The following is an 18,324-nucleotide window of genomic DNA, read 5'->3' as shown; positions in this document are numbered from 1 at the left end:
AAATGGAGAAGGTATAAATCATCACAAATAGACCCATGGGGTGAGACTCCAAGAGTGGGTGAGCTATGGAGATCTGGTGTCTGGTGAAGCTGAACATCAAGTTCAATGTTTGGGAGAACAGGGATGGTGATGGAGAATAAGAATAGTTTTTAGCTGTGCAACTTTAGCTTCATTGTCCAGTGGGTAAATGCTAGGGGGGTTACATCAAGGGGTTGACTGATCATGTTTGTCAGATAGAAAAGATCTTTCTTGGTCAGTACGAATATGAGACTGAAATAAGTCAGCCTGCGATGATAGCTGGAGAGACAACAAAGAAGTGAAATAAGGTCATCGAATTGGTGACATAAACTGCGGACATTCATTTGAGAAGTAAAAAGAAAAAAACCCTGCCTCATCTCATCACCAGTCACAACCATTCATTTACCAACAGGAAGGAACTGTGCTAAGCTTTTCACAGATATGGATCAGATCTGTCAACCAACTTAAGAGAACAAATGCTACTATGTCCACTGTGTAGGAGAGGATGTGAACATTTAGAATGGTTTTGTGTCTTTAAGTTCAAACAGCAAACATGTGGTAGATCCAAGATTCAAAACCTGTTTTCCTAATTCCAAAAGCTTTGCATAAAATATCATTTATTAAAGTCTTTGACCATTTCATATTTTAAAATTGTCCACATTTGCTGCACTTTGTATATTTCCTCTTGTGAATTGTTTTTTTATTCCCTTTGATCATTAATCTACAGGGGCGTTCAACTGTAAGGCGTCTTGACATCACATAGATCTCGTTTTCTCTTTCAAATAAATTGGGTTTTGCTGTCTTATTGGTAATTGTAGGCATCACAGGAACATAATTGAGGTGGGAATGACTCCTGAGCAAAGGACACTTTCTCTTCATCATGGTCTCTTGGGACCACCTATGTTTCTTCAGTCTTTTTACTCCCTTGTGCCCATTTCATTCTTCTCCCTATTGATTAAGCAGATTTTTTTATGTTTCTTTAAGTACAGGACACAAAATCATCATATCACAATGGAGTGAGCCACACATTTCCATTATCACGGGAAGCTCACCATCTGGAAATAGCTGCTCTGTGTACATGCTTTAGGGAAAATATCATATATGTTAAGAGCTTGACTTGCATCCATGTTTTCCTAATAAGTATGTCTGGGGATGGGAAGAGCCTGGTAAGAAAATGGTCCCTGGAGGCCACAGCATGCTCTATGTGTGTATGTGTGTGTATGCATGTGTGTGTGTGTGTGTGTGTGTGTGTGTGTGTTGTGCATTGTGAGCAGTCCTAAGAGCAGTGCACCTGACCTGATATATTCCAAAATATTGCTGTTATCACGCAGATGGCAGAATGCTATCTAACACAGGAGTAAGGAAGGATCTATTTAAACTCAAGGGGTGGCTTTTAAATCAAGATAATAAAGTGTGAGTGGGGTAAGGACTGTTTGTGTCTTGAGGTTTGAGCAGCAGCAGGGAAGCCACCTCGTTGCTCACCCTCCCCCAACACTTTCTCCCTTCACTCTCCATCTTGCTCATAACCCTGACACACTGGTTTTCTCTTTGGATTTGACCATCTGAAACAAGCCCCTTCCTCAGAGACTTCGCATGAGTCATTCCCTCTGCCAGGTGCACTGGTCCTGCTTGAACCCCCCAAACATAGTCCCCAAAATCTATTTTCTGTCTTTCACCTACTTTCATTTCTATATAGCACATGATACAATCTGACATGTCAGTTTATAAATTCTTTATGTATTTGTGTTATTTTTTTCTTCATCGTTGAATTGCAGGGACATTTGTTTTTCAGCATAAAATACTCATTGTGTAGACAGTGCCTGGACATAATCATCAGTCAACTACACTCTTCAATTGCATGAAAGAAATGATTTCTCAGTGAAATAGGTAAATACATGATTCCTCCTAGTGAAATGGCTGAGATGGCTCTAGGTGTACCCTAAATGGGACCATATCTATACACAAAATGTAAAAGATAATTTAATGACTGAAAAATATAAATGGTAACATTTTAACTCTGTGAATAAAGGCCATTTGTGTGAAAAGAATTACATTTGTTTTCTCTTTCCTAATAGAACTTCTACCACATGGGACGAGGAAATGATACACAAATTTCAGAATTTCTTCTTATGGGTTTTTCAGAGACACCAGAATTGCAGCCCCTCATCTTTGGACTTTTCCTCTCCATGTACCTGATCACTGTGTTTGGAAACCTGCTTATCTTCCTGGCCATCATCTCAGATGTCCTCCTCCACACTCCCATGTACTTTTTCCTCTCCAACCTGTCCTTTGCAGACATCTGTTTCACTTCCACAACCATCCCAAAGATGCTGCTGAACATTGAGAGAAAGAGAAAAGTCATTACATATGCAGGTTGCATCACCCAGATGTACTTTTTCACGTTTTTTTCACTGTTAGATGACTTTCTCCTGGCTGTGATGGCCTATGACCGGCTTGTGGCCATCTGTCACCCCCTGCACTACACGGTCATCATGAGTCCCCTGCTCTGTGTGTTGCTGGTTCTGGTGTCTGTCATCATCAGTGCAGTGCAATCCTTGGTACACACCTTACTGGTGCTGCGGCTGTCCTTCTGCACAGACTTGGAAATCCCCCACTTTTTCTGTGAACTTAATCAGGTGGTCCATCTTGCCTGTTCTGAAACTTTTCTTAATGACTTGGTGATATATTTTGCATCTGTGATGTTGGGTGGAGGACCTCTTGCTGGTATCCTTTACTCTTATTGTAAGATAGTTTCTTCCATACGTGCAATCTCAACAGCTCGAGGGAAGTATAAAGCATTTTCCACCTGTGCATCTCACCTCTCAGTTGTCTCCCTATTTTATTGTACAAGCTTAGGAGTGTACTTTAGTTCTGCTGCTACGCACAACTCACAATCAAGTGCTGCAGCCTCAGTGATGTACACTGTGGTCACTCCCATGCTGAACCCTTTTATCTACAGTCTGAGGAATAAAGACATAAAGAGGGCTCTGAAAAGATTCTTTGGTAGGAAACAATAAAATGACCAATTGCACTGCTGCTGAAGATGTGCCCCTGATTGCAGGGATCAAAGACTCAGATACAGAAATTGTGATTTGTTTTAACTTATTATAATAGTACAACTTACTCTTTCTGATTCTTAAAATATTATTGTCACATAGTTGATTGTATGTATCTGTGGGGTACAGAGTTGAATATTAATACTTGTGTGCAATATGTGATGGGCAAGTCAGAATAATTATTATATTCAAGAATATACACTGCCATCACTGTTCATAGCCCTCCCTTCCCTGGTCCCCACTTCCCACTTCTAGTGACCTCAGTTCTCTCTTTGAAAATTCAATGTATTATTTTGAATGTTGTATCTTTCTTTCTTTTATTTCTATGCTTATTTTTAGTTTCCACTTATGAGTGAGGACACATGATATTTCCCTTTCTGTGCCTGGCTTCTTTCACTTCACATGATTTTCTCTAAGTTCATCCATGCTGCTGCAAATGGCAACTTTTCATTCTTTTTTATGGCAGAGTATTATTCCGTTGTGTATATGTACCACATTTTCCTTATCCACTCATCCGACAATGGACATTTAGCATGGTTCCAACTCTTGAATATTTTATATAGAACTGCTATGAACTTGGGGGTGGAGGTATCTCTTTGACATGATTATTTCCATTTCTTTGGATATCTACACAGCAGTGTGACTGCTGGATTGTATGGAAATTCTATCTGAAGTTGTTTATGGAATATCCATACTATTTTATATAACAGCTGCACCAAAAAGTTTCTGTACAGCATAAGAAACAATTAACAGAGTTAAAAGACAACCAAGAGAGTGGGAGAAAATATTTGCAAAATATACATCTGACAAAGGATTAATATCCAAAATATACAAGGAACTCAAACAACTTTACAAGATAAAAACAAGCAACCCAATTAAATAATGGGCAAAAGAGCTAAATAGGCATTTCTCAAAGGAAGTTATATGAATTGCCAACATACATATGAAAAAATGCTCAACATCACTCAGCATTTGGGAAATGCAAATCAAAACCACACTGAGATACCATCTCACCCCAGTTAGGATGGAAAATATTCAAAAGACTGTGAATAAATGCTGCGAGGTTGTGGAGAAAAAGGAACTTTCATACATTGTTTGTGGGACTGCAAAATGGTGCAGCCTCTATTGAAAATGTTATGAAGGTTCCTCAAACAATTGCAGATTGATCTACCATATGACCCAGCTATCCCCCTACTGGGAATATACCCAGAGGAATGGAAATCATCAAGTCAAAGATATACCTGTTCCCCAATGTTCATCGCAGCACTCTTTACAATAGCTAAGAGTTGGAATCAACCCAAATGTCCATCATCAGGTGAGTGGATATGGAAAAAGGGGTATATTTACACAATGGAATACTACTCTGCTATATAAAAGAATGAAATACTGCCATTTGCAATGACATTGATGGACCTAGAAAGAATTATATTAAGTGAAACATGTCAGGCACAGAAAGAGAAATATCACATATTCTCACTTACTTTTGGGAGCTAAAAATAAATAAATAAATTCACACACACACACACACACACACACACACACAACAAATGGGGTGGGGAGGAAGACACAACAGTTACAATTCCTTGAAGTTGATACGACAAGCAAACAGAAAGGACATTGTTGGGGGTGAGGGGGGAGATGGAGGAGGGAGGTAGATTTCGGTAATGGGCCACAATAATCAACCACATTGTATATTGACAAAATAAAATAAAAAAATTTTTAAAGTAAATATATTGAGAGATATCCCATGTTCATAGTTTAGAAGAATTAATATTACACAAACATCCATACTACCCAAAGAGATCTACAGATTCAAGGCAATACCTATCAAAATACCAATGACATTGTTCACAGAAAAAGAAAAATTAATATTACAGTTCTTATGGAACCACAAAACAAGTCGAGCAGCCAAAGCAAAACGAAACCAACTGTAGGTATCACACTACTTGACTTCAAAATATACTACCAAGCTATAAAATTCCATGGTACTGATATTACAACACACACATGGGCCAATGGAACAGAATACAGAGCCCAGTTGACTGATTTTTTTTTTGAAAATATTGCATTTATTTAGTGAAAAACACAGGATTGATGTATGCATATATCTGTAGATGTTTGATTATTTTAATGAGAGCATAGTATTATGTGACCTACATAGGTTGAGTGAAATAAGCAAAGCATGTAGGGAAAAATACTGCATGTCCTCACGCATAAGTGGGAGCTAAGAGAGAGAGAAGGAAGGAAAGAAAGACCACAGGGTTGTGTTGGACTTCAAGAGGCAGCGAACAGACCTAATGATACAAATTGGAGTGGGGAACATTGGGAAGGGGAGGAAGGTCAGGGATAAATGGTTAGGGGACATGGGACATAATCTCAATTTGTGGTAATGGGCATGCCACCAATATTGATCTGGCCAGCACATCTTGGGCATGAGTGGTGACAGGCAGACAACTGATTTTTGACAAAGGTGCCCAGAATACACAATGGGGAAAGAAGGGCCTTTTCTGTGAATAGTGTAGGGGATACTATATATCCACATGCAGAGGAATAAAATTAGACCCTTATATGAAACTATACATAAAAATCAATTCAAAATTTATTAAAGACTTAAATGTAAGAGCAGAATCTTTGAAATTAGTAGAACAAAATATGTGGGGAAAGCTCTGTGACACTGGTCTGGGCAATGATTTTTTTTTTAATATGTTCTCAGAAGCACAAGCTACAAAAGCACAAATAAATAAATGGGATCATCTCAAACTAAAAAGCTTCTGCACAGAAAAGGAAACAATCAACAGAGTGAAGGGACAACCTGCAGAATAGGAGAAAATATTTACAAACTGTGTATCTGATACAGAGTTTCCCATTCTTAGACTATGGAAAAATTTTAACTCAGGATTGAGATAAGGTATTAAGAGGTTAGATCTCTGAATTTCAGTCAGGTAAGTCCATGAGGAAGGAGTAAAATAGATTGTATTCCCCTGATGTTTAATCCGGTTTCTTGGACAAAGATAATATGCAGGAAAAGAAATTCCTTGTGGTACAGAGAATTTGTCCCACAGGGAAATGATGTGCTCAGGGCTGGCAAACAAGACGGAAATGTGCCTAATGAGCAGATACACAGAACTGTAAATATTTCCCCTGCTGTGTTCTCTCAGTGTGTGCAACCTTGGTCTGGACAGGACGTTGTTGTTTCTTTTGCAGTCCGAATTCTGGGTCAGGGACCAATGCTTGACCTTTTCCAGATGACTTGTCTGGCACCAGAGCTTCAGTCTCCATCATCAGCCATACAGATAGGAATTCAGAATTCCATACAGAGACCTTCCTTTCAAAAAACCCATGTAGGTGAGTCCAAGATCCCAGTGCACACTGAAGGAAAGGTACAGAGAGAATGGAAGTTGTAAACATATCACGTGAAGGTCACCTGAGATCCAATCCAGCCCAGCCCATAGCAAAGACATTGCTGTGTTTGTTTGCTTGCTTGATTAAATAATCTGAATATGTATATATTTTTGATGCTACAAAGATAAGTGAACATTGAACTCAGCCATAGTGGGTGATTATTGACAATTAAGTCATGTTAACAGGAGGGAATGGAAGGTTTCAAGTGGTTCCAGTAAAAGCAGAACACATACCCCAGGATCTTTGCAATTAAATGGAGATGAGAAACTGGGTATTAGATTTTGAGGGATACATGCAGAAATAATGGCATTTCTTTTTTCTTTTTAAGTTGGACCATATTTGAGTATGTTTGCATATTGCTGAGAAAGGTCCAGACCAATGGATTTCTTTTAAATATTGCCTCATGACAGCAGTCCATGAGGTGTACATTTTGCAATATCTTCTCTCATATCTGATATTCTAATGAAATAAAAAAATTATTTCACAGTTGAAAAGTGGCATACTAAAAACCTTTACTTTGCAATTATTTTATTACTTATGAAGCTGAATATGTTTGTGTGTTCATTAGATGTTTATCACTCTAATGTAAATTGCCTGTGCAAGATTTTTAGCTTTCGTGTGGTGTGTTTGGAGTGTTTTTATTTCCTTTTTTTATTGCATTCTTTTAAACATAAGAATTGAAGTTTTTCAACAATTTTGAAGTTTGTCATTTAGATGTTTTACAAGATATCAATGTATTTGTGAATGATGTATGAATGTTCGTCTATTTTTTTTGTAATCATATCCATGCATCAGTTATATTTGTGTTCAACTGATGGCTTTATAAATGTAGGAAGTTATTCTGGATTATTTGGCAAAATAATTGCCTTTTATGTGTACATTTCCTATTTGTTTTGACACCTGTTATATTCTTTCTTGTGTGTCTTGCCTTTTTAAAAAAAAATTAGATTTGTTTCTAAAAGTTTTTTCACCTTGGCCATCATTTGAAAGGCATTCATTAGCATTTGACCACAATCACCTTCACCTTTAATAAACATATTTGAATTCTTATATCTTTATATAAGATGAAGTTATAACTTTTCATACTACATCCTCTCCCCACATTTTAAAACACCTCCTATTATATACTTTTATTTCTAAGCCTTTGGCGATTTAATCTTGAATAGTGACCCATGTTGAGGTCATTAAATTATTACTATTTTATATCTTCATATAAAGTTAGTTTCTGATTTTCATCCTATTCTGTTTCACACAGTCGTTTGGAAGAAAAAAAAACAGAACACTTAATCTAACAGCAGTCTCTCTGCTGTTATTTGTTCCCTAAGTTCTTAGTCTCACTTAAAATTTCTCTTTCTGTGTTGTGCACACAAACATACTCATGCAGTGTTTATACACATGCATGAGTAGATTCCTGTGCACATCGCAAATGTTCCTTATGTTTTAGTGTGGTTTTCTCCCCCAGTTTATCTTCCCCTTTCCTTTCCTATTTTATCAACACTGTAAAATATATGTGGATTTTTATGTTTAAACTGTGGTTGTCTCCTGCCAGTAGTTTTGCCCCCAAGGGACATCGAGCAATGACAAATTTGGTTTTCATTCAGGGAATGGGTCGCTAAGGCCAGGGATTCTGATAAACAGAATACAGTGCACAGAAAACCCTACCATAAAGATAGAAAGAATAAGTTCTGATGTTCTATCACCCAGTAGGGTGATTATGGTTAACAGTTAAGTTTCATATACTATGTAATAGCTTCAAGAGAGGCTTTTGAATGTTTTCACCCAAAGAAAAGATAAGTGCATGAGGTGACTGACACTTTAACTACCCTCACATTATTATCATACAACATATATGTGTATCAAAACATCAGACTGCATTCTGTAAATATGTGTAATTACAAGGTGTCGATTAAAATTAAAAACAATTTTAAAAATGGGTTTGGTGGCTGGCCAAACTAAAAGGCTTCTGCACAGCAAAGGAGACAATCAATAGAGTAAAGAGACAACCTAGAGAATGGAGAAAATATTTGCAAACTAGTCATCTGAAAAGGAATTAAAGTCCAGAATATACAAAAAACTCAAGCAACTACATAGTAAAGAAACAAACAACCTAATTAAGAAATGGGCAAAGGAGCTGAATAGACATTTTTAGAAGGAATATATACAAAAGGAAGACATATATTTAAAAAAAATCTCATTATCTCTAATCATCAGGGAAATGCAAATTAAAACTACATTGCAATATTATCTCACCCCAGTTAGACTGGCTGTAATAAAGACTGAGGGTATGTGGAGACAGGGGAACACTCTCACACTGTGGTAGGACTATAAATTAGTACAACCACTATGGAAAACAGTATGGGGGTTTCTAAAACAACTACAGATAGATCTTCCACATGATCCAGCAGTCCCATTTCTGGGTATATACCCAAAGGGATGGAAATCATCATGTTGAAGGGATACCTGCACTCCCATGTTCATCACAGTTTTATTTACCACAGCCAAGATATGGAACCAAACTAAGTGTCCATTGACGGATGACTGTTTAAGGAACATTAGGTACATATACACTGTGGAATACTACTCATTTATAAAATATATATATATAATTCTGTCCTTCACAGCAACATGGATGAGCTTCGAGAAAAGTATGTTAGGTGAAATAAGCCAGGTACAAAAAGAGAAATACTGCATGTCCACACTCATAAGTGGGAGCTAAGAGAGAAAGAAGGAAGGAAAGAAAGACCACAGTGGTGTGTTGGGCTTGCAGAAGGAGAGAGCATACCTAGGATTGCTGGGGATGGTGGGAGGGAGGAGAAGGGAAGTTGGGGTGTAATTGGGTGGAGGACATGGGGAATAATTGGAATTTGTGGTAAGTACATGCAGAGAGTATTGATCTGATCATCACATCTTAGGCATAGGTGGTGAGGGTCAGCTTTGTGCACAATGAATATGCATAATCAATAAAAAATAAATATATAACAAAATAAAATTTAAAAGAAAAGGGGGGGGAGAGCGAAGGAGGGATCTGGCCCATGTATTGAGCAGTGTTGAAACTGAGAAACTTTGAGTTAACAAATACCTGCATTTTGCACATCTATCTCCACATTGTCTTCTCGAGACCCTGTTTTTCTCAAGTTCTCAAGAAAACTTCACGTTTCTGCCAGCAAAATTAGAGAGTATATCTTGTTACCATCTAAAAGTTCTAGCACCACTCAATGAGGCATCTATTTAAGTTTTTTCCAAGGATCCTGGGTTTGAAAGAGATTTCTTGTTCTCTTAAACTATTACCGAGTTTGAACAAAGATGCATTTGTATAATCACCATTTTGACTTGCTTGTTATTATTATATGCCCCCTCTCCCCTCTTTTTTTTTCTTTCCATATCTGCATTTCAAATTATTATATAGGTTATTGTTTCTCCATTTACTTTTGGGTGATATTTTTGCCCATAAAGTGTTTTGTATTTTGTCTAGTTAATTATACATCTTTCTCTCACTTCTGTGTCTCTTGCCTTAAGATGCTTCAGATGCTTATTAAGATGCTTTCTCCTCCTGTAGATTTTCTATGTAGTTTTCTAGATATTTGCTAAAATGTATTGTTTACTTTTACACTGAGGTATTTAATTCCTCTGATTTTTTTGAGAAGTGTGAAATATGAGACCAACCTGATTTGCTTCCTGTTAGATAATGATTTATGCCATCTTTAATTCATCTTGCTGCAACTAAATTGAAAAACAATCTGATCATATACTAAATGTCTATATTTACTGAAACTTTCCTGATTCACTCAACAAATATTAAGTGAGCATCTACCATGTGCCAGAACTTTCTAGGAACTCTTTAATGTCTAGCTCTTTATCCACTTAATAATTAATTTATTGTATATCATTGCCATTGTTATATTCTGTCTGTTTCAGTTATTTTTTGATGCTCATTCAATTTTGTTTAACACAGTTTTTTTAAAAACCTCTATATTTAACAGGGTTTTATTCCCCTGACATACTTTTTATTTCATAACTATTTTTCTTTAATTTGTTTCTTGCAATGCACACATATTCACATACCTTTGGAAAATACTAAACTAAGCAAAGCAGGTGATATCACTCTCATTTGAATATTGCGTGATAATGATTAAGATACAGAACAATAAAATAAGTGTGTGTATGACATAATGTCCTCAAGGATTAACTATATGAACAATGCTTTTTAGCATAACAGGATAGAATTATCACGATGTGTGCAGGATTTTCATGGAGTAACATCAGGGAAACCTTTGCATGTTAGAGGAAGACCAGAACCAAGATGAGTGTTCCCATTAGATTTGTCAAATAAATAAAAACAAAACACAAAGCCTGAGGATAACAAAGAGAAGATACCACACAAGAAAAGTGAGAGTGCGGCCACTGTCATCCACTGAAGAACTGTGTAAAAACTAACTGTTCAAATAAACATAGTATAGACACAGAAAAAACAAGTCTTCTGTTTCACGTATAAATGCCCAAGTGGTGGGGTTTTTTTCTACTTCCTTTTATGTATGGTTGGTTTATTCAACTTGAACGTTTTTTTCTATAGGCGTGCTCCATCTCGAAGTATCTTGACTCTGAAAAGATATCATTGCATTGTTTGGCAAATGTTCTCTTTCTTTTATTATTTTTGCTGGACCTCAAGAGGATATAACAGGAGTTAGATTGTCTCCAAAAGCAAAGAAGCTTTTTCTTTCTTGCAATTTCTCAAGGACTTCCTGAATATTTCAGATCTTTTTTTTTTTTCCCCCCATTCAGGTTCAATTACTTTTTGTTTTTCTCTGTCCTGGTCAGGTATTTCATGTTTCTTTAAACACAGAGCAGAAAATGGTCATTTCAAAGTGGAGCCTCAAGGTTACATGTGTATGGGAGATTCATAAAAGGGAATTTCTGGGGATGAATTCTACGTTCTCTAGGGAAGAGACAATCTGATAGTGACTACTTGTATGGTATCTACTCTTTTCTAATTGTGTGACTGGGGTATGAAGAGAATGGTATTAACATGGCCCAAGCAGGCCACGTTGTGCTACGTGTGTGTGTGTGTGTGTGCAGGTGCGTGTGCACGCATGCAGCTTCAGGAGTGAGCACAGGCTTAAGAAAAAGGGCGCTAGGCTCAACACATGCCAAAAGGTGACATAACATAAAGCAAAACCCTGAAGACAACCTATGAGAATAAAAAGGAGCTGCATTTCTATCACAGGGCACCTTTGCAACCAAATTAATAAAGTGACATGCAACATCTGGACAGAGGGACTCGTCGTGTCCCGAAGTTTCAGAGCTACTAGGCCACCTCATTCTTCAACATTCTCTGATACCGCATCTCATCACTCTCCCCTTGCTCATTCCCCTGTCACAGTGGCTTCTTTGTTCGCAATGAACAAGCTCCTTCCTCAGGGACTTTGCACTGGCTGTTCCTCCTGCCAGGCACCCACTTGTGCAGGGGACATCGAGACTCTCGCCCTGTCTTCATTACAGTCTCTGTTCAATTGTCACTTTGTCTGGTGGCCTTTACCGAATTCCCAGTAAAAAAAATAACACCACATACACTCTTTCCTTTACATCTTCTTTCTTTTTCTTCATAGGATTTGTCAATTTGCTTGGATTCTCTCTCTGTTATAAGACTGTAGGGATTTTTTGTTTTTTAGCTCTGTTCACTCAATATCTTGACATTCCTGGAACTTGTCAAAATTCAATTAATTTCTCTCAAATGCATTAAAGATATTCTCTTTAAAACTGTAGAAAACATGCTATCAGGGAAAGGCTAAGAGTGGGATGGAAATTCCAAAACATAGATGGAATGAGTATCCCCTAAAGGTGATCATATTCACATGTAAAGTATAGAAATTACCTTCTTGTAGAATAGAGGTTACCAGAGGGTGGGGCACTTGCAATGAGGTGGTGTTGGGATTGAGGACATGTTGAGAAAGAAATAGAACAATACACTAAGATAGGAGGAATAATTTCAAGAGATCTATTGTGCAGCATGGTGACTGTAGTTAATTATGATAAATTGTATTATTGAAAAATGCAAAGAAAACAGAGGTTAAGTGTTCTCAGCATTAAAATGATGACTTTCTGGAGTAATGTATAGGTTAATTAGCTAGATTTAGCCATTTCAAAATGTATATATTTCTTCAAAACATTTTCTACACAATAAATGTATAAAATTATATTTTTCAATGTGGAAAGAAAAAAGAATGAAAGGAACAAAGAAAGAAAGAGAGAGAGAGAAAGGACAGGAGAAATGGAGGGAGGGCAAAAGGGAGGAAGAAAGGGGGAAAGATAGAGAGAGAAGTTAACTTCTTGAGCATAGAAAATAAATGATACCATTTCTGATCGGTGAGTACTACATGCTTGTGTCATGGTGTCTTTCTCTTTTTTTAGTAGTCACATCAACCACATGGAACCAGGGAATGATACACGAATTTCAGAATTTCTTCTTCTGGGATTTTCAGAGGAACCAGAATTGCAGCTCTTGCTTTTTGGACTGTTCCTGTCCATGTACCTGATCACTGTGCTTGGAAACCTGCTTATTATCTTAGCCACAATCTCAGACTCCCACCTCCACACACCCATGTACTTCTTCCTTGCCAACCTGTCCTTTGCTGACATCTGTTTCACCTCCACCACTGTCCCAAAGATGCTGGTGAATATACAGACACACAACAAGAACATAACCTATGAAGGCTGCATAACACAGATGTACTTTTTCATACTCTTTATAGGGTTGGAAGGCTTTCTCCTTACTGTGATGGCCTATGACCGATTTCTGGCCATCTGTCACCCTTTGAACTACACGTTCATCATGAACCCTGTTCTTTGTGTGTTGCTGGTTCTGGTGTCCTGGATCATGAGTGTCCTGCATTCCCTCTTACAGAGCTTAATGGTGCTGCAGCTGTCCTTCTGCACAGACTTGGAAATCCCCCACTTTTTCTGTGAGCTTAATCAGGTGGTCCATCATGCCTGTTCTGACACCTTTCTTAATGACCTGGTGATGTATTTTGCATCAGGCCTTCTGGGTGGTGGAACCCTCTGTGGGATTCTCTACTCTTATTCTAAGATAGTCTCTGCCATACATGGAATCTCAACAGCTCAGGGAAAGTATAAAGCATTTTCCACCTGTGCATCTCACCTCTCAGTTGTCTCCTTATTTTATGGAACAGGTCTAGGAGTGTACCTTAGTTCTGCTGCTTCACACAACTCTCACTCAGTTGCAACAGCCTCTATGATGTACACTGTGGTCACACCCATGCTGAACCCCATCATCTACAGTCTGAGAAATAAGGACATAAAGAGGGTGCTGAAAAGATTCATAAGAGAAAAGCAATGAAAGAACTATATTTCTTTCATTTTTGAATTGTGGTAAAATATATATAACGTATGATTTGCCCTTTTAACCATTTTAAACTTACAATTCCCTGGAATTAGTTACATTCACAATGCTGTGTAACCATCCCCTCTGTTTATTTTTAAACTTTTCCATCATCATCCTAAACATAAACTCTGAGCAAATCAAGCAATAACTTCTCATTGTTTGCAGTCCCCCACACACCCCCAGTCTTGGCAGCCTCTAGTCTACTACTGTCTCTGAATTTACTTACTTACTTTTTCTTAAATGACCCATGATAACCATATAAATTTTTGGAATGCAATGTGATATGTTGGTACATTTACACGGTGTGCAATGATCCTGTCAGGGTAACTATCATTTCCATCAAGTCAGTGATTTGTTATTTCTTTGTGTTGGGAACATTCAGATTTCTCTCTGATGCCTGTTTGAAATTATACAATAAATTGTTAACTGTATTCTCCCTACCTTGGTAGAGAACACTAGACCTCATTCTTCCTACCTGCAATTTTGTATCCATTGACCACCCTCTCTCTATTCCTACTTCACCCCCCCTTGCCAGTCTATATAACCACTATTCTACTCTCTACTTTCATATGATTAAATTTTTTTACTCTCACATATGAGTGAGACATGGAGTGTTTTTCTTTCTCATCAAGTCTTATTTCACTTAACATAATCCTCTCCAAACTCATCCATGTTGCTGCAAGTGGCAGAATTTCATTCTTGTTTATGGCTGAGTAGAATTCCATTGTGTATATAGACCACATTTCTTTATCCAATCACCCATTGATGGATATTTAGATTAATCCAACTCTTGGCTACTGTGAATACAGCTGCAATAAACATGGGAGTGCAGGTATCCATTCAACATGATGATTTCCGTTCCTTCGGATTCATGCCCACAAGTGGGATTGTTGGATTACATGTTAGATCTATCTCTAGTTATTTTGAAAAACCTCCACTTAATTTTCCATTATGTCTGTACTAATTTGTATTCCCACCAAAACTGTATGAGTTCATCTTTCTCAGCATCCTCACCACTATTTGTTATTTTCTGTCTTTTTGATAATAGTCACTCTAAACAGAGTGAGATGATATCTCCGTGTGATTTTGATTTGTATTTCAATGATGATTAGAATTTTTTTCATGTACCTGTAATACATTTGTTTGACTCCTTTTGAGAAATGTCTATTCAGCTCACCTTTCCTTTGATTTTTATTGAAGTAAAATATATATATAATATAAAGTTTGTCATTTTAAGAATCTTTAGATGTACACTTGCGTGGAATTAATTACATTCATCATATTTCGGAACAACTACCTCCACGTTTCCAATTTTTTTTCACATTCTAAACATAAACCCTGTACCCATTAAACAATAACTTCACATTATTCCTCTCCCCAGTTTCTGGTGACCTCTTATCTACTTTGTCTCTGAATTTTGTTTCTCTTTAATTTATTTTCATAACTGACTCATACTAATTGTATGTATTTATAGAGCATACTGTGATATTTGGATGCACTTACACAGTGTGCAATAATCTAATTCAGGGACAATCCAGTAACCCCAATATTGGGTATATACCCAGAGGAATGGAAATCAACATGTTGAAGGGATATCTGCATTCCGAATCTCATCACAGCTCTATTCACAATAGCCAAGATTTGGACTAACCTAAATGTCCATCAACAGATGACTGAATAAAGAAAATGGGATATATATACACAATGGAATACTACTCCATCATAAAAGAATGAAATTCTGTTACTTGCAGCAACATGGATGAGTTGGGAAAATTTTTTCTTACGTTAAATAAGCCATACTCATAAAGAGAAATACCTCGTGTTTTCACTCATATGTGGAAGTTTAAAAACTTGATATCATAGAAGTAGAGAGTAGGACAGTGGTTATGAGAGACTATTGAGGGGATGTAGAAAAGGGGAATAGGGAGGTGGTGGTCAGAGCCAGTATTTTATGATTTTAAAATTTATTTTATGTATTTATAAATATCATGATATACAATGTTGATTGTCATAAATCGTCGCATGATGTGAGGACCAGATTCATACCAGCAGCATACCCTCCACCAGAAATTGCTTTTGTACCCTGTGTCCCCAAACTAATTATCCCCACCTCCCTCCCCCTGTCACCCCATCCGCCCCACTCCACTTTGTAGCCCGAGGAATGTTCTCTCCCTCTGCAAGACCAATACCTGCTGTGGTCCTTCTTCCCTTCTTTCTTTCTCTCTTAGCTCCCACATATAAGTGAGTACATATGGTATTTATCCCTTGTGCTTTGTTTATTTAACTCAACATAAGGTTCTCCAGGCTCATCCATGTTGTTGTAAATCGGAGTATTTTATTCTCTTTTTATGGAAGAGTAGTATTCCATAGTGTATATATACCACAGTTTCCTTATACAATCATCCATCGATGGACATTTTGGTTGGTTCCATGTCTTGGCTATTGTAAAGAGAGCTGTGATGAACATGGGAGTGCTGGTACCCCTTCAACATGATGATTTCCATTCTTCTCTGTATATCCCCAGAAGAAGGATTGCTGGATCATATGAAAGCTCTGTCTGCAGTTGTTTGAAAAACCTCCATACTGTTTTCCATGGTGGTTGTACTAATTTACAGTCCCACCTACAGTGCAGGAGTGTTCCCTTCTCTCCACACCCGTGCCAGCATTTCTTATTCAGTCTTTTTGATTATAGCCAATCTAACTGTGGTGAGGTGGTATCTCAATGTACTTTTAATTTGCATTTCCCTGATGACTAGTGGTGTTGAGCATTTTTTCATGTACCTGCTGGCCATTTCTATGTCTTCCTTTGAAAAATGTCTATTCAACTCCTTTGACCAGTTTTTAATTGGGTTATTTGGGTTTGTTTGTTTGTTTGTTTGTTTGTTTTTTACTGTGTAATTGCCTGAGATTTGTGTATATTCTGGATATTAATCCCTTGTCAGATGCATAGTTAGCAAAAATTTTCTCCCTCTCTGTAGGTTTTCATTTCTCTCTGTTGATTGTTTCCTTGGCTGTGCAGAGCTTTTTAGTTTGATATAGTCCATTTGTTCATATTTTCTTTTGCTGCTTGTGCTTTCAGGCTCATGTTGATAATGCCTTTGCCGAGACCTAGTTGCTGATGTGTTTCACCTATACTTTCCCCTACTAATTTTACAATTTCAAGTCTTATACAGAAGTCTTTAATCCATTTTGATTTGATTCTAGTGTATGCTGACAGATGCTTATCTAGTTTCATTCTCCTGCACATTGATATCCTGTTTTCCCAGCACCACTTATTGAAGAGGCAGTCTTCTCCCCAATGTAGATTTATGTTGCCTTTGTCCAATATCAGACGGTTGTAAGCCTGAGGGGTGATTTCAGGGTTCTTAATTCTACTCCACTGGTCTGAATTTTTATTTTCATGGCAGTACCATGCTGTTTTCTTTACAATAGCTTTGTAGTATATTTTGAATTTATATAGTGTCATCCCTCCTTCTTTATTTGTTTTGCTGAGTGCTGCTTTGGCGATTTAGGGTCTTTTGTCGTTACATATGAAAGGTAAACTGATTTTTCCATTTCTGTGAAGAATGTCATTGGTATTTTGATGAGGATTGCATTGAATCTGTAGATAGCTTTGGGGAGTATAGACATTTTCACAATGCTAATTCTTCCAACCCAAGAGCATGCATTATCTTTCCGTCTTTTTGTGTCTTCTTTAATTTCTTTCAGAAGTGGTTTGTGGTTCTCATTGTAGAGGTCTTTCACCTCCTTGCTTAAATCAATCCCTAGGTACTTTATTTTTTTCACAACAATTGTAAATGGTCTTACTTTCTTTATCTCTCTTTCTCTTACTTCGTTGTTTGTGTATATAAATGCAACTGATTTGGGGGCATTTATTTTGTATCTTGCAATGTTACTGAAGTTATTAACCAGCTCCAGGTGTTTTTTTGTTACTCTTTAGGTTTCTCTTTATATAGTATCATGTCATCTGCAAATACGGAAAGTTTGACTTAGTATTTTCCCACCTGGATTCCCTTTATTTCTTTTTCTTGTCTGTTTGCTCTGGCTAGTACCCCCAGTACTACATTAAATAGAAGTATTGAGAGTGGGCATACTTGGCTGGTTCCTGTTCTTAAGGGAAAGGTCTTCAATTTTTCCCCATTCAGAGTGATACTGGTGGTGGGCTTGTCATAAATGACCTTTATTGTGTTGGGATATTTTCCTTCTGTACCTAATTTGTTGAAAGTCTTTATCATGAAAGGATGTTGAATTTTTCGAATGGTTTTACAGTATCTATTAGATAATCAAATGGACTTTGTCCTTGAATTGTTGATGGAATGTATCACATATATTTACTTTTGTATGTAGAACCATCCTTGCATCCCTGTGATGAATCCCACTTGATTATAGTGTATATATTTTTAACACATTGCTGTATTATGGTTGCTAATATTTTGTTGAAGATTTTAGCAT

At 37.2% G+C, this 18,324-nt stretch overlaps 2 protein-coding genes across 2 annotated transcripts; both read left to right on the top strand.

The window, feature by feature from the left end:
* The first annotated feature begins 2,105 nt into the window (after nt 1-2,105).
* On the top strand, nt 2,106-3,035 carry LOC134387138 (olfactory receptor 7A17-like). Its single transcript, XM_063109469.1, has one exon. It carries the CDS (start codon nt 2,106-2,108, stop codon nt 3,033-3,035), a length of 930 nt encoding a protein of 309 aa, XP_062965539.1.
* A 9,862-nt stretch (nt 3,036-12,897) lies between these two features.
* LOC134387061 (olfactory receptor 7A10-like) lies at nt 12,898-13,827 on the top strand. Its single transcript, XM_063109289.1, has one exon. The coding sequence runs from the start codon at nt 12,898-12,900 to the stop codon at nt 13,825-13,827; it is 930 nt and encodes a 309-aa protein (XP_062965359.1).
* Nucleotides 13,828-18,324: the final 4,497 nt, after the last annotated feature.

The sequence above is a fragment of the Cynocephalus volans genome, chromosome 10 (assembly GCF_027409185.1).
Source record: "Cynocephalus volans isolate mCynVol1 chromosome 10, mCynVol1.pri, whole genome shotgun sequence".
In the NCBI taxonomy this organism is placed as follows: Eukaryota; Metazoa; Chordata; class Mammalia; order Dermoptera; family Cynocephalidae; genus Cynocephalus; species Cynocephalus volans.
Note: the sequence above shows the minus strand (reverse complement) of the source record. Positions and strands in the feature narration are given on the sequence as shown.

What these genes read in the sequence shown, in the direction of transcription:
- LOC134387061 (XM_063109289.1), top strand. Translation starts at nt 12,898, where the DNA reads ATGGAACCAGGGAATGATACACGAATTTCAGAATTTCTTCTTCTGGGA.
- LOC134387138 (XM_063109469.1), top strand. Translation starts at nt 2,106, where the DNA reads ATGGGACGAGGAAATGATACACAAATTTCAGAATTTCTTCTTATGGGT.